General features: G+C 51.6%; 1 protein-coding gene across 1 annotated transcript in view; it reads right to left on the bottom strand.

Moving 5' to 3' along the window:
* Positions 1-12969, bottom strand: part of tp53bp1 (tumor protein p53 binding protein, 1) — an 87868-nt gene that overhangs the window by 62538 nt on the left and 12361 nt on the right. The window contains 6 exon segments of the mRNA XM_073025806.1: positions 1475-1544; positions 4208-4357; positions 9988-10070; positions 10992-11085; positions 11240-11324; positions 11610-11797. Coding sequence (XP_072881907.1) covers positions 1475-1544; positions 4208-4357; positions 9988-10070; positions 10992-11085; positions 11240-11324; positions 11610-11789 — 662 coding nt within the window. The 5' untranslated portion in view covers positions 11790-11797.

Raw genomic sequence — 12969 nt, 5'->3', positions numbered from 1 at the left:
GTTCCGCAGTGTCCCTTTCCTCGGTAACTGCGTTCCGCAGTGTCCCTTTCCTCGGTAACTGTGTTCTGCAGTGTCCCTTTCCTCGGTAACTGTGTTCCGCAGCGTCCCATTTCCTCGGTAACTGTGTTCTGCAGTGTCCCTTTCCTCGGTAACTGCGTTCCGCAGCGTCCCTTTCCTCAGGGCTACCTACTGGGGTAATGCTGCGGTCTGTCTAACTCCATCGCAGCACCGGCAGCCCGGGTTCCATTCCCGCCACGCTCTGTAAGGAGTTAATACGTTCTCCCCCCTGGCCACGTGGGTTTGCTCCAGGAGCTTCAGTTTCCTCCCATGTGCCAAAGTCGTACGGATTGGTCAATCAGTTGGTCACATGGGTGTAATTGGGTGGCACAGGCTTGTCGGGCCGAAAGGACCTGTTACCGTGCTGAATCTAAACCTCCATGTACGATCAAGCAAAAGCTTCTCGCTGTATCGGGGTACACGTGACAACAGTAAAACAGTTACCGATTTGGCCCTTCTTGTCTGAACAATCCCATTTCTCCACTTACATTACCGTAACCTGTTCTCATCCCCCGTCCCACCCCGCTCGATTCTCCCACCACGAAGCAACGCTTAGTGAGGACCATACGACCATACGACCATAGGACCAACGCTTAGTGAGGACCATATGACAAAGGAACAGGATTAGGCCAGTCAGCCCATCCCAAGTCTGCTCCGACATTCGATCATGGCTGATTTACCTTCCCTCTCAACCCCATCCTCCGGCCTTCACCCCTTAACTTTTGATATCTTTACTTATCAAAAACCTATGAATCTTTGCCTTAAATATACCTAATGACTTGCCTCCACAGCTGTCTGAGGCAATGAATTCCAGATTCACCACTCTCCGACAACAGAAACTCCCCCTCCTCTCTGTTCTAAAGAGATGCCCTTCCTTCCTTCCTGACGCTGTGGCCTCTGGAACAACACTCTCCCATTACTGGAGACATCCTCTCAACGTCCACTCTATTCAGACCTTTCAATATTTGATAGGTTTCAATGAGATCATCCTTCATTCTTCTGAACTCCAGCGAGTACAGGCCCAGAGCCATCAAACACTCCTCCTACGTTAACCCTTTCATTCCCAGAATCATTCCTGTGAACCTCTCCAATCCCAGCATATCATTTCCTAGACATGGGGCCGCAAATCGCTGACAGTACTCCACTCGCGATCTGACCAATGCCCTTATAAAGCCTCAGCATTACATCCTTTCTTTCGTATTCTAGAAATGAATACTAACACTGCATTTGCTTTCCTTGCGAACTCCACACAGACAGCGCCTGAGGTCAGGATCAAACTTCACTCTCTGGAGCTGAAATCCACCTTGCTGCACCCATTCCAGTAGCCTCACATTCTTCCTGCAGTGCAATCAGAGTCTGCTGCCGAGAGGAACGTGCCCATGCTTTCTCAGTGCACTCACCCCGTCAACCTACCTACCTCTCAGGAGTTTGTCCAGCCGGGGGCCCGGCTACCACCGGGAGAGGGGAGGCAGCCCCGGTGTCGTCAACTGAAAGGAAGCAGAAGACAGCAGCGTTAAAGGTCTGGCTACCCCTGAGTGTCGGTGGTGGGACCCTGCCCTGCCCTAGGATACGTAGGCACAGCAGCCTCTTCCAGCTTAAAGCAGCCAACAGCTGGCCGGCCAGGCAAGCCGCTGGCGAAATGCTTCAGAGCGCCAACAACTGGGGTTCAATTCTCGTCGCCGCCTGTAAGGATTTTGGGGATGACACAGAGACAGATCGATGGGCAGGTAGTGCTGAGGAAGCTGTGAGTCTGCAGAAGGACTTGGACAGATTAGGAGAATGGGAGAAGTGGAAGCAGATGGAATAGTGTAGGAAAGTTTAGGGAATAGAAGTGCAGACGCTTTTCTAAACAGGAAACTGGAGGTACAAGACACATGGGAGCCCCAGTGCGAGATGCCCTGGAGGTTATTTGTAGGTTGACTCAGTGGGAAGGTAGGCAAATGAGGTAGGGAAAGCGGAGTTATGATGGCGTGACTCCTTCATGCTCATCTACAAAGAACAGCATATTTTCTACCTTTGCTGTCTCTCTTTTTCCCTTTTGGGGTGGATGGGTTCTGCTGAGGACCCTGACTTTAGTTTTTTTGTGGTGGGACCTGCTCCTAGGGACTCGCCATCTGCTGCTTTTCAATATTCCAAGGACGTGGCCTAGACGACAAGTGCCTTTCGGGTTCCCAAGGTTTCGCGGCCCTGTGGACGGGCTGATTCTGAGCCGGTGCCACCGACCGAAGCGTTGCGAGAGAGAACGGAGCATCGGGAACAGCGCATCGGCTGCCGGAGGCTCTGTACTCGGCGAGTCACGCTCTCTCTCTCTCGTCGGCGGGTGAGATCGTCGCCAATTCTCCGGGCAGAGAACTCGGAGGGGAAAAGCGGCGCGGCAAATTTTTAACACCGTAAATCGGCGAGTCGCTTTGTTATGACTCCCCTCTCGCTGCAAAAGGGAGACTTTTTTCCCCCTTTAGGGCACGTCAGGTGAATGAGTAGTTTCTGCTGTACTGCAGTTTTTGTCTTTACTGGGGGCTTTAGTGGGTGGGGTGGGGGCATCGTTGTTTTGCCACTGCTTATGTGTGGGGGAGGAGTAAGGGGTCTTCGGGGTTCAAACATTTTAACTGTCCTTCTTTGGGGCAATCTTTTTTCATGGACGTCTGTGAAGAACAAGAAATTCAGGATGTATATTGCATTCATTAAATGGAACTATTTGCAATGTTGGCATTCGTTATGAGAGGACTGGAATATAAGAGCAAGGATGTAATGCTCAGACTTTATAAGGCGCTGGTCAGACTGCATTTGGAATATCGTGAACAGCTCTGGGTCTCACATTTAAGAGAAGATTGCACAGACTTTTATGTATATTTCTATCTTCTCTTCTTAAGCGAATATGTTTTTTTTCTAATTATCCATTATCATCCATCAGTTTTTTTCTTTGGTAGTTGGTAGGGGGGGGGTTGACTTTTTTTATATAAAAAATTTATTTTATGATGTATGATTAAATTTTTGATTACAGTGGTATATCTTTATGTGTTATGCCGTAACATTTTGATCAATTTTATTACAATATACGAATGTACACAATTTATGTTGAGATGTATCTATGTGTTGCACTCTGTAAATCTTGTTTTTTCTTCTGAATAAAAAAATATTGTAAAAAGAAAGAGAGGATGTGCCAGAGATGGTCCCAGGAATGAAAGGGTATGAGGTGCAGTTGATGGCTCTGGGTCTTACTGGCTGGAGTTTAGAAGAAGGTGGGGGAGGGATCTCATTCAGAACTACCAAATATTGAAGTGCAACACACACAAAATGCTGGAAGAACTCACCAGCTCGGGTGGAATAAGGAGTCGATGTTTTGGGCTGAGAGCCTTCTCAGGACTCAGCCTGAAATGTTGACCGTTAACTCTCCCCTACCGAAGAGTCTAACTAGAGCCGAGAGAGAATACAGAACCAGAGGGCAAAGAGCCAACTATCCAACCAGTGGGCTACATCTGAGCTGACAAAGGGACTGGAGTCAACTGGCAGCGGAAAGACCAATCACTGCTCTGCCCTCGAAACCAGGTGGCGCTCCCTCGAGACATAACTTCCCTCGAGTACGCAAGGCAGCTCACCCTCAGCATGCAAGCCAAATGTCACCGAGTAAATCCGTGATCAGACTCCCATAACATATGAAGACCTGAGCTAACAGGAAAGTCTGCTGGAGGAACTCAGCAGGTCGAACAGCATCTCATACCCTTTCATTCCTGGGACCATCTCCGGCACATCCTCTCTTTCTTTCTTTTTTACAATATTTTTATTCAGAAGGTGGGGTGGGGAAGGAACTGCTGACGTTTTGGACAAAAGGTTGCATAAAGACTGGGTGAGGAGAGGAGGGAAGGCCAGTAAACAATGAAAGGGGGTGAGACGGGAGCCAAAGGCAATTGGTGGATTGAGAGTTGGAAGATAAAAGGGAGAGTGGAGGAGGAGGGAGGGGAGATGGAGGTTGGGTGATAGATAGAGGGAGACAAAAGGTAAAATAGAAGCGAGGTGCAGGTATGGGAAGGTGGGGGTCAGAGACAATGGCAGGAGGGGGATGAAACAAAAAAGACAGCAAAAGCCATTAAAAAAGACCAAAAGGTTTGATCATCCAAGTAAACCCAGGATCAGTGAGTCAGCCTCATCTTACCAGGTCCTGGCTCCTTGCTGGGGGAGTCAGAGTCTACATTCACCTCCTCTGGCAGAGGCTCGTGTCCGCCTCCCTCGGTGGTACTGGCTTCGGGATCGATCTCCTGACTCTCAGACAATTCCAGCAGACCCAGACCAGCCTGAGAAGACCCTGAATAGAAGACAGCACGGCTCATCACAGACCAGGAAAGTCTAACGTTTCACCCAAACACCCTAAGAAGGCTTGAGTTCCACATTTGTGGCTTTGGCAAATCCAGCGTATATTGCCCCTCCCTCACCCAACCCCCCCCCCCCCAGAAGAGCTGGTGGTAAAGTCCTGCCTTGAAGCTGATTGAGTTTGAGGCGAGTGACTCTCCCCTCATTCTGACCAATTTTTACAGGAGCACCAGACAGCGCCCTGACCAGCTGCATCAACATCTGGTACGGGAATTGCAGGGCATCTGACCGCAAGTCCCTACAAAGGATTGAGAGGATCTTCCAACCGTCAGAGATAGTCATCAGGAGCGCTGCAGATGCAGGGTCCTTAGCATTGTCAATGATCCTTCCCGCCCGCCAAGCAAGACATACCACATAGGATGAGAAACAGCTCCCTCCCAGGGCTGGAAGACCACACTGAACCACCTGCCACCACCCAGGTCTCATCACACAGCAGTATACTGTCTAATTTTTAACTTACTTTGTAAATGCACCTTATTATTTGTTAATTTTAATATTACTTTATGTGTTATGTGTGTGAGTTACATGTGCTGTGTTGTGCACCCTGGTCCGGAGGAACGTTGTTTCGTTTGGCAGTACACGTGCATATGGTTAACACTTTTTTCTGGAAGACCTCATCTCACGTGGTGGTATGCATGTGTAGGATGAAAGACAATAAAGTGACTTTGAACTTGAACCTGCTTGAACGCGCGCACAGAAAACTTACACACACATTGCCGGGATTTGAGGACCCGAGTTAGAACAAAAGGTTGAATAGGTTAGGACTTTATTCCTTGGAATGCAGGAGAATGAGGGAGTGTGTTACAGAGGTAGACAAAATGATGAGCTGTGTAGATAGGGTGAACGCATGCAGACATTCCCTCAGATCAGGTGAGATTAGAACTAGAGGCTATAGGTTTAGAGCGGAAGCTGGGGGAAGCGAGGGAGAGGGGTTGCGTGGGCAGTGTGTGCATTTAATAGATAAGACAGTTAGATTTAGTCCGGGTGAGGGTCACATATTCTGCCACAGTTCCAATAGTGTCAGGCACCCATTCTGATAGCACCCTCACTGTCAGTAACTGCAACAGTGCCAGCACTTCCCATCACCCAGCCCACTACTGACGACCAGGACGTCCCCTGACGCGCAGAAGGAGCACTCTGCTATGAGTGCTATAAGTCCAGAACGAGGATCACAGTTTAAGGATAAAGGGGAAGCCTTTTAGGACCGAGATGAGGAGAAACTTCTTCACACAGAGAGTGGTGAATCTGTGGAATTCTCTGCCACAGGAAACAGTTGAGGCCGGTTCATTGGCTATATTTAAGAGGAAGTTAGATATGGCCCTTGTGGCTAAAGGGATCAGGGGGTATGGAGAGAAAGCAGGTACAGGGTTCTGAGTTAGATGATCAGCCATGATCATACTGAATGGCGGTGCAGGCTCGAAGGGCCGAATGGCCTACTCCTGCACCTATGTTTCTATGAGACCCCAATTTCAACAACACAGCTGTTCCTACTGGCTTCAACACTGCTTCAACAGTGTACAATTCTCACCGCTATCTGTACAGAGCCCGTGACTGCCTGGGTTTCCTCCAGGTGCTCCGGTTTCCTCCCACAGTCCGAAGACGGACGGGTTAGGGTTAATATGCTGTGGACATGTTATATCGATGCTGGAATTCTGGAGATCCTTCCAGCACATCCTCAAACTGTTCGGTCAGTGACACAAACAGCACATATCACTAGGTTTTCATGTCCAAGTGACAAGTGAAGCTGATCTTTAATGGATGGTTAATGGTCAGTATGGACTCGATGGGCCAAAGGGCCTGATCTGTGCTGTATGTATTTATGGCAAAGGCTGGGTGGGAAGTTAAAGAAGGTCACCTCGTGGGATCACTGGGCACAATATCCACGTAACCTCAGGGACTGACACAGCTCCCCGATCATTTCCACACACCACTGGGCACAATATCCACGTAACCTCAGGGACTGACACAGCTCCCCGATCATTTCCACACGCCACTGGGCACAATACCCACGTAACCTCAGGGACTGACACAGCTCCCCGATCATTTCCACACGCCACTGGGCACAATATCCACGTAACCTCAGGGACTGACACAGCTCCCCGATCATTTCCACACGCCACTGGCAAAATATCCACGTAACCTCAGGGACTGACACAGCTCCCCGATCATTTCCACACGCCACTGGGCACAATATCCACGTAACCTCAGGGACTGACACAGCTCCCCGATCATTTCCACACACCACTGGGCACAATATCCACGTAACCTCAGGGACTGACACAGCTCCCCGATCATTTCCACACGCCACTGGGCACAATATCCACGTAACCTCAGGGACTGACACAGCTCCCCAATCATTTCCACACGCCACTGGGCACAATATCCACGTAACCTCAGGGACTGACACAGCTCCCCGATCATTTCCACGTAACCTCAGGGACTGACACAGCTCCCCGATCATTTCCACACACCACTGGGCACAATATCCACGTAACCTCAGGGACTGACACAGCTCCCCGATCATTTCCACACGCCACTGGGCACAATATCCACGTAACCTCAGGGACTGACACAGCTCCCCGATCATTTCCACGTAACCTCAGGGACTGACACAGCTCCCCGATCATTTCCACACGCCACTGGGCACAATATCCACGTAACCTCAGGGACTGACACAGCTCCCCGATCATTTCCACGTAACCTCAGGGACTGACACAGCTCCCCGATCATTTCCACACGCCACTGGGCACAATATCCACGTAACCTCAGGGACTGACACAGCTCCCCGATCATTTCCACACGCCACTGGGCACAATATCCACGTAACCTCAGGGACTGACACAGCTCCCCGATCATTTCCACACGCCACTGGGCACAATATCCACGTAACCTCAGGGACTGACACAGCTCCCCGATCATTTCCACACGCCACTGGGCACAATATCCACGTAACCTCAGGGACTGACACAGCTCCCCGATCATTTCCACACGCCACTGGGCACAATATCCACGTAACCTCAGGGACTGACACAGCTCCCCGATCATTTCCACGTAACCTCAGGGACTGACACAGCTCCCCGATCATTTCCACGTAACCTCAGGGACTGACACAGCTCCCCGATCATTTCCACGTAACCTCAGGGACTGACACAGCTCCCCGATCATTTCCACGTAACCTCAGGGACTGACACAGCTCCCCGATCATTTCCACGTAACCTCAGGGACTGACACAGCTCCCCGATCATTTCCACACGCCACTGGGCACAATATCCACATAACCTCAGGGACTGACACAGCTCCCCGATCATTTCCACGTAACCTCAGGGACTGACACAGCTCCCCGATCATTTCCACGTAACCTCAGGGACTGACACAGCTCCCCGATCATTTCCACGTAACCTCAGGGACTGACACAGCTCCCCGATCATTTCCACACGCCACTGGGCACAATATCCACATAACCTCAGGGACTGACACAGCTCCCCGATCATTTCCACGTAACCTCAGGGACTGACACAGCTCCCCGATCATTTCCACGTAACCTCAGGGACTGACACAGCTCCCCGATCATTTCCACACGCCACTGGGCACAATATCCACGTAACCTCAGGGACTGACACAGCTCCCCGATCATTTCCACGTAACCTCAGGGACTGACACAGCTCCCCGATCATTTCCACACGCCACTGGGCACAATATCCACATAACCTCAGGGACTGACACAGCTCCCCGATCATTTCCACACACCACTGGGCACAATATCCACGTAACCTCAGGGACTGACACAGCTCCCCGATCATTTCCACGTAACCTCAGGGACTGACACAGCTCCCCGATCATTTCCACACACCACTGGGCACAATATCCACGTAACCTCAGGGACTGACACAGCTCCCCGATCATTTCCACGTAACCTCAGGGACTGACACAGCTCCCCGATCATTTCCACATAACCTCAGGGACTGACACAGCTCCCCGATCATTTCCACACACCACTGGGCACAATATCCACGTAACCTCAGGGACTGACACAGCTCCCCGATCATTTCCACACGCCACTGGGCACAATATCCACGTAACCTCAGGGACTGACACAGCTCCCCGATCATTTCCACACGCCACTGGGCACAATATCCACGTAACCTCAGGGACTGACACAGCTCCCCGATCATTTCCACACGCCACTGGGCACAATATCCACGTAACCTCAGGGACTGACACAGCTCCCCGATCATTTCCACACGCCACTGGGCACAATATCCACGTAACCTCAGGGACTGACACAGCTCCCCGATCATTTCCACACGCCACTGGGCACAATATCCACGTAACCTCAGGGTCTGACACAGCTCCCCGATCATTTCCACACGCCACTGGGCACAATATCCACGTAACCTCAGGGACTGACACAGCTCCCCGATCATTTCCACACGCCACTGGGCACAATATCCACATAACCTCAGGGACTGACACAGCTCCCCGATCATTTCCACACGCCACTGGGCACAATATCCACGTAACCTCAGGGACTGACACAGCTCCCCGATCATTTCCACACGCCACTGGGCACAATATCCACGTAACCTCAGGGACTGACACAGCTCCCCGATCATTTCCACACGCCACTGGGCACAATATCCACGTAACCTCAGGGACTGACACAGCTCCCCGATCATTTCCACGTAACCTCAGGGACTGACACAGCTCCCCGATCATTTCCACACGCCACTGGGCACAATATCCACGTAACCTCAGGGACTGACACAGCTCCCCGATCATTTCCACACACCACTGGGCACAATATCCACGTAACCTCAGGGACTGACACAGCTCCCCGATCATTTCCACACGCCACTGGGCACAATATCCACGTAACCTCAGGGACTGACACAGCTCCCCGATCATTTCCACGTAACCTCAGGGACTGACACAGCTCCCCGATCATTTCCACGTAACCTCAGGGACTGACACAGCTCCCCGATCATTTCCACACGCCACTGGGCACAATATCCACGTAACCTCAGGGACTGACACAGCTCCCCGATCATTTCCACACACCACTGGGCACAATATCCACGTAACCTCAGGGACTGACACAGCTCCCCGATCACTTCCACGTAACCTCAGGGACTGACACAGCTCCCCGATCATTTCCACACACCACTGGGCACAATATCCACGTAACCTCAGGGACTGACACAGCTCCCCGATCATTTCCACACGCCACTGGGCACAATATCCACGTAACCTCAGGGACTGACACAGCTCCCCGATCATTTCCACGTAACCTCAGGGACTGACACAGCTCCCCGATCATTTCCACGTAACCTCAGGGACTGACACAGCTCCCCGATCATTTCCACACGCCACTGGGCACAATATCCACGTAACCTCAGGGACTGACACAGCTCCCCGATCATTTCCACACGCCACTGGGCACAATATCCACGTAACCTCAGGGACTGACACAGCTCCCCGATCATTTCCACACACCACTGGGCACAATATCCACGTAACCTCAGGGACTGACACAGCTCCCCAATCATTTCCACACACCACATTTACCTTCAGCAATGACAGAGTTGGTCGTGAGATCTGTGACGTCACCTTTTCCCTCATGTGGGTTTCCGCAGGTGTTCAGGGTGCTGCTAAAACAAAAGGTAGGACAAACGATGAGATCCACATCACCCAACTCTCACAAGGCTTTAGAAGGCATTGGACAATCTCACTTCAAGTATCCTGAGCAGGTTTGGGCCCCAAATCTAAGGAACAAATCTAAGAATACCCAAATCTATGGTATTGGGGAGGGTCCAGAGGAGGTTTGTGGCAATGACATGGTTAACGTACGAGAAGCTTTTGATGACTCTGGGTCCATGGTCGCTGGAGTTTAGAAGAACGGGGGAGGGGGGGGGGAAGGTGGGGGTTCTCATTGAATCCTATCGAGTATTGAACGGCCTGGGTAGAGTGGATGTGAAGAGGACATTTCCAGTAGTGGGGGAGTCTCGGGCTAGAGGGCACAGCCTCAGAATACAAAGACATTTCCTTAGAAGGGAATTGAAGAGGGCGATGAACCTGTGGAATTTATTGTCGCAAATGGCTGTGGGGGCCAAGTCAATGGGTATATTTAAAGAAGATGACAGATTCTTGGTCTGTAAGGGTGTCAAGCATTATAAGGAGAAGGCAGGAGGATGGTGCTGGGAGGAAATATGAATCGAAGAGCAGACTCGATGGGCCGAATGGCCTAATTCTGCTCCCATGCCTTAACGTCTAAAGGGCAGTGCTGGAGATGTGGTAAAAGAACACAGAACAAGATCTCACATTTAGATAATGAGCAGGCATTTCTACAACCTCTTTTGCTGGAGAAATATTGGTACAAGCACCAGGTATAACCACCCCAATTTTTCTTTGAAATGGCACTCCACATCTTCTCCATGACATGCCATCTCTGCTGTACTGGGAGAACCCTGTCCCGTATGCTGGGCAGAGCTGAGGACCCCCAGGAAGGTAGGAACGCAGTGATAGGGAAGATCTGAGCCCAGCTGTGTCTCCCAGGCGCTCTGGTCACCTACCTGGACTGTCCATTTGGCCGTGGCTGGTCTTCAGACGAGGAAGTGGAGCGCTCATCCGACCTGTGACCCGTCACCGTTTCCACGGTACTCACGACTGTAGACGAGAGAAGAGTGTTGATCACACACAGGGCCTGGCACACTACACCCTAGCCCGTCCACTAACGCAAGCCACAGCCAGCTCCAGAGAAGGTTCCACGAGCAACCAGCGTTCTCCGCGGCTGCTTAACCCTTGCCCCACCAGCACTCACCCTTGATGTGTGGCTCTCTCTGTCCTGACTGCTCCTCATTGCCTCCTGCTGAGACCTTGGGTGCCGACTGGCCAGTTAGCAGCTCCTGGAACACACAACACAGGGGACGTTTATGCAGTCTGTCAATTTTCCAAGGCCTGATGTCAACGTCCGGGAGGGACTGTTGTTTTGTTGCTTGTTGTGTTCTGCCGAGCACCGCGGGTATGCAACGCTGGCCCCGGAATCCGTGGCGACCCTTGCGGGCTCCCGTGTCACACTGCTAGGTCGCGTTGGCTGTTAACACAAACTACGCATTTCACTGTACGCGTGCCGTCGGGAGGAGGAGGAGGACGGTGTGACCAGCCAAGGGGGAAGATCTCGGTTTTCTCACCAGGACGGGGCTCGGAGTGGGTGCCTGCAGGTTTGACAGGCACCTGGCCTGCAGGCGCCGGTAACTCCGCTCCGGGTCATCCTCCGACAGCACGCTCTCCGGCTGGGAGTCCTCCACGATCAAGCACGGGGTGTCCTGCTGGGAGAAGTCTGCCTCCAGCTGTGTTCCGTTAGGGTCCATGTGATGTACTGTAATGAAGCAGAGACGGGAAAAGATCATCTGGTGACAGCAAACAGACACAAAGACACACACATACACTCACACAACCCATTCAGAGCACAGTCACTCACACACACACACACACACACACACACACACACATACACTCACACAACCCATTCAGAGCACAGGCACTCACACTCACACACATACACTCACACAACCCATTCAGAGCACAGGCACTCACACACACCCATTCAGAGCACAGTCACTCACACACACACACACACACACACACACACACACACATACACTCACACAACCCATTCAGAGCACAGGCACTCACACTCACACACATACACTCACACAACCCATTCAGAGCACAGGCACTCACACACACACACATACACTCACACACACCCATTCAGAGCACAGTCACTCACACCCACACAACCCATTCAGAGCACAGTCACTCACACCCACACAACCCATTCAGAGCACAGTCACTCACACTCACACTCACACACACCCATTCAGAGCACAGGCACTCACACACACACACTCACACACAACCCATTCAGAGCACAGGCACTCACACTCACACACATACACTCACACAACCCATTCAGAGCACAGGCACTCACACTCACACACATACACTCACCCCCCATTCAGAGCACAGGCACTCACACACACACACACCATTCAGAGCACAGGCACACACACTCTCACACACACACACACACAACCGATTCAGAGCACAGGCACTCACACACACACACACTACCCATTCAGAGCACAGGCACTCACACACACACACACACAACCCATTCAGAGCACAGGCACTCACACACACACACACTACCCATTCAGAGCACAGGCACTCACACACACACACACACAACCCATTCAGAGCACAGGCACTCACACACACACACACACTACCCATTCAGAGCACAGGCACTCACACACACACACACACACAACCCATTCAGAGCACAGGCACTCACACACACCCCATTCAGAGCACAGGCACTCACACACACACCCCATTCAGAGCACAGGCACTCACACACACACACACACACACAACCCATTCAGAGCACAGGCACTCACACACACAACCCATTCAGAGCACAGGCACTCACACACATGCACACACACACACCCCATTCAGAGCACAGGCACTCACACTCACACA

Source organism: Hemitrygon akajei, chromosome 21 (assembly GCF_048418815.1).
Source record: "Hemitrygon akajei chromosome 21, sHemAka1.3, whole genome shotgun sequence".
Lineage (NCBI taxonomy): Eukaryota > Metazoa > Chordata > Chondrichthyes > Myliobatiformes > Dasyatidae > Hemitrygon > Hemitrygon akajei.
The sequence above is the reverse complement of the archived record's forward strand: the minus strand, read 5'-3'. Positions and strand labels throughout refer to the sequence as shown.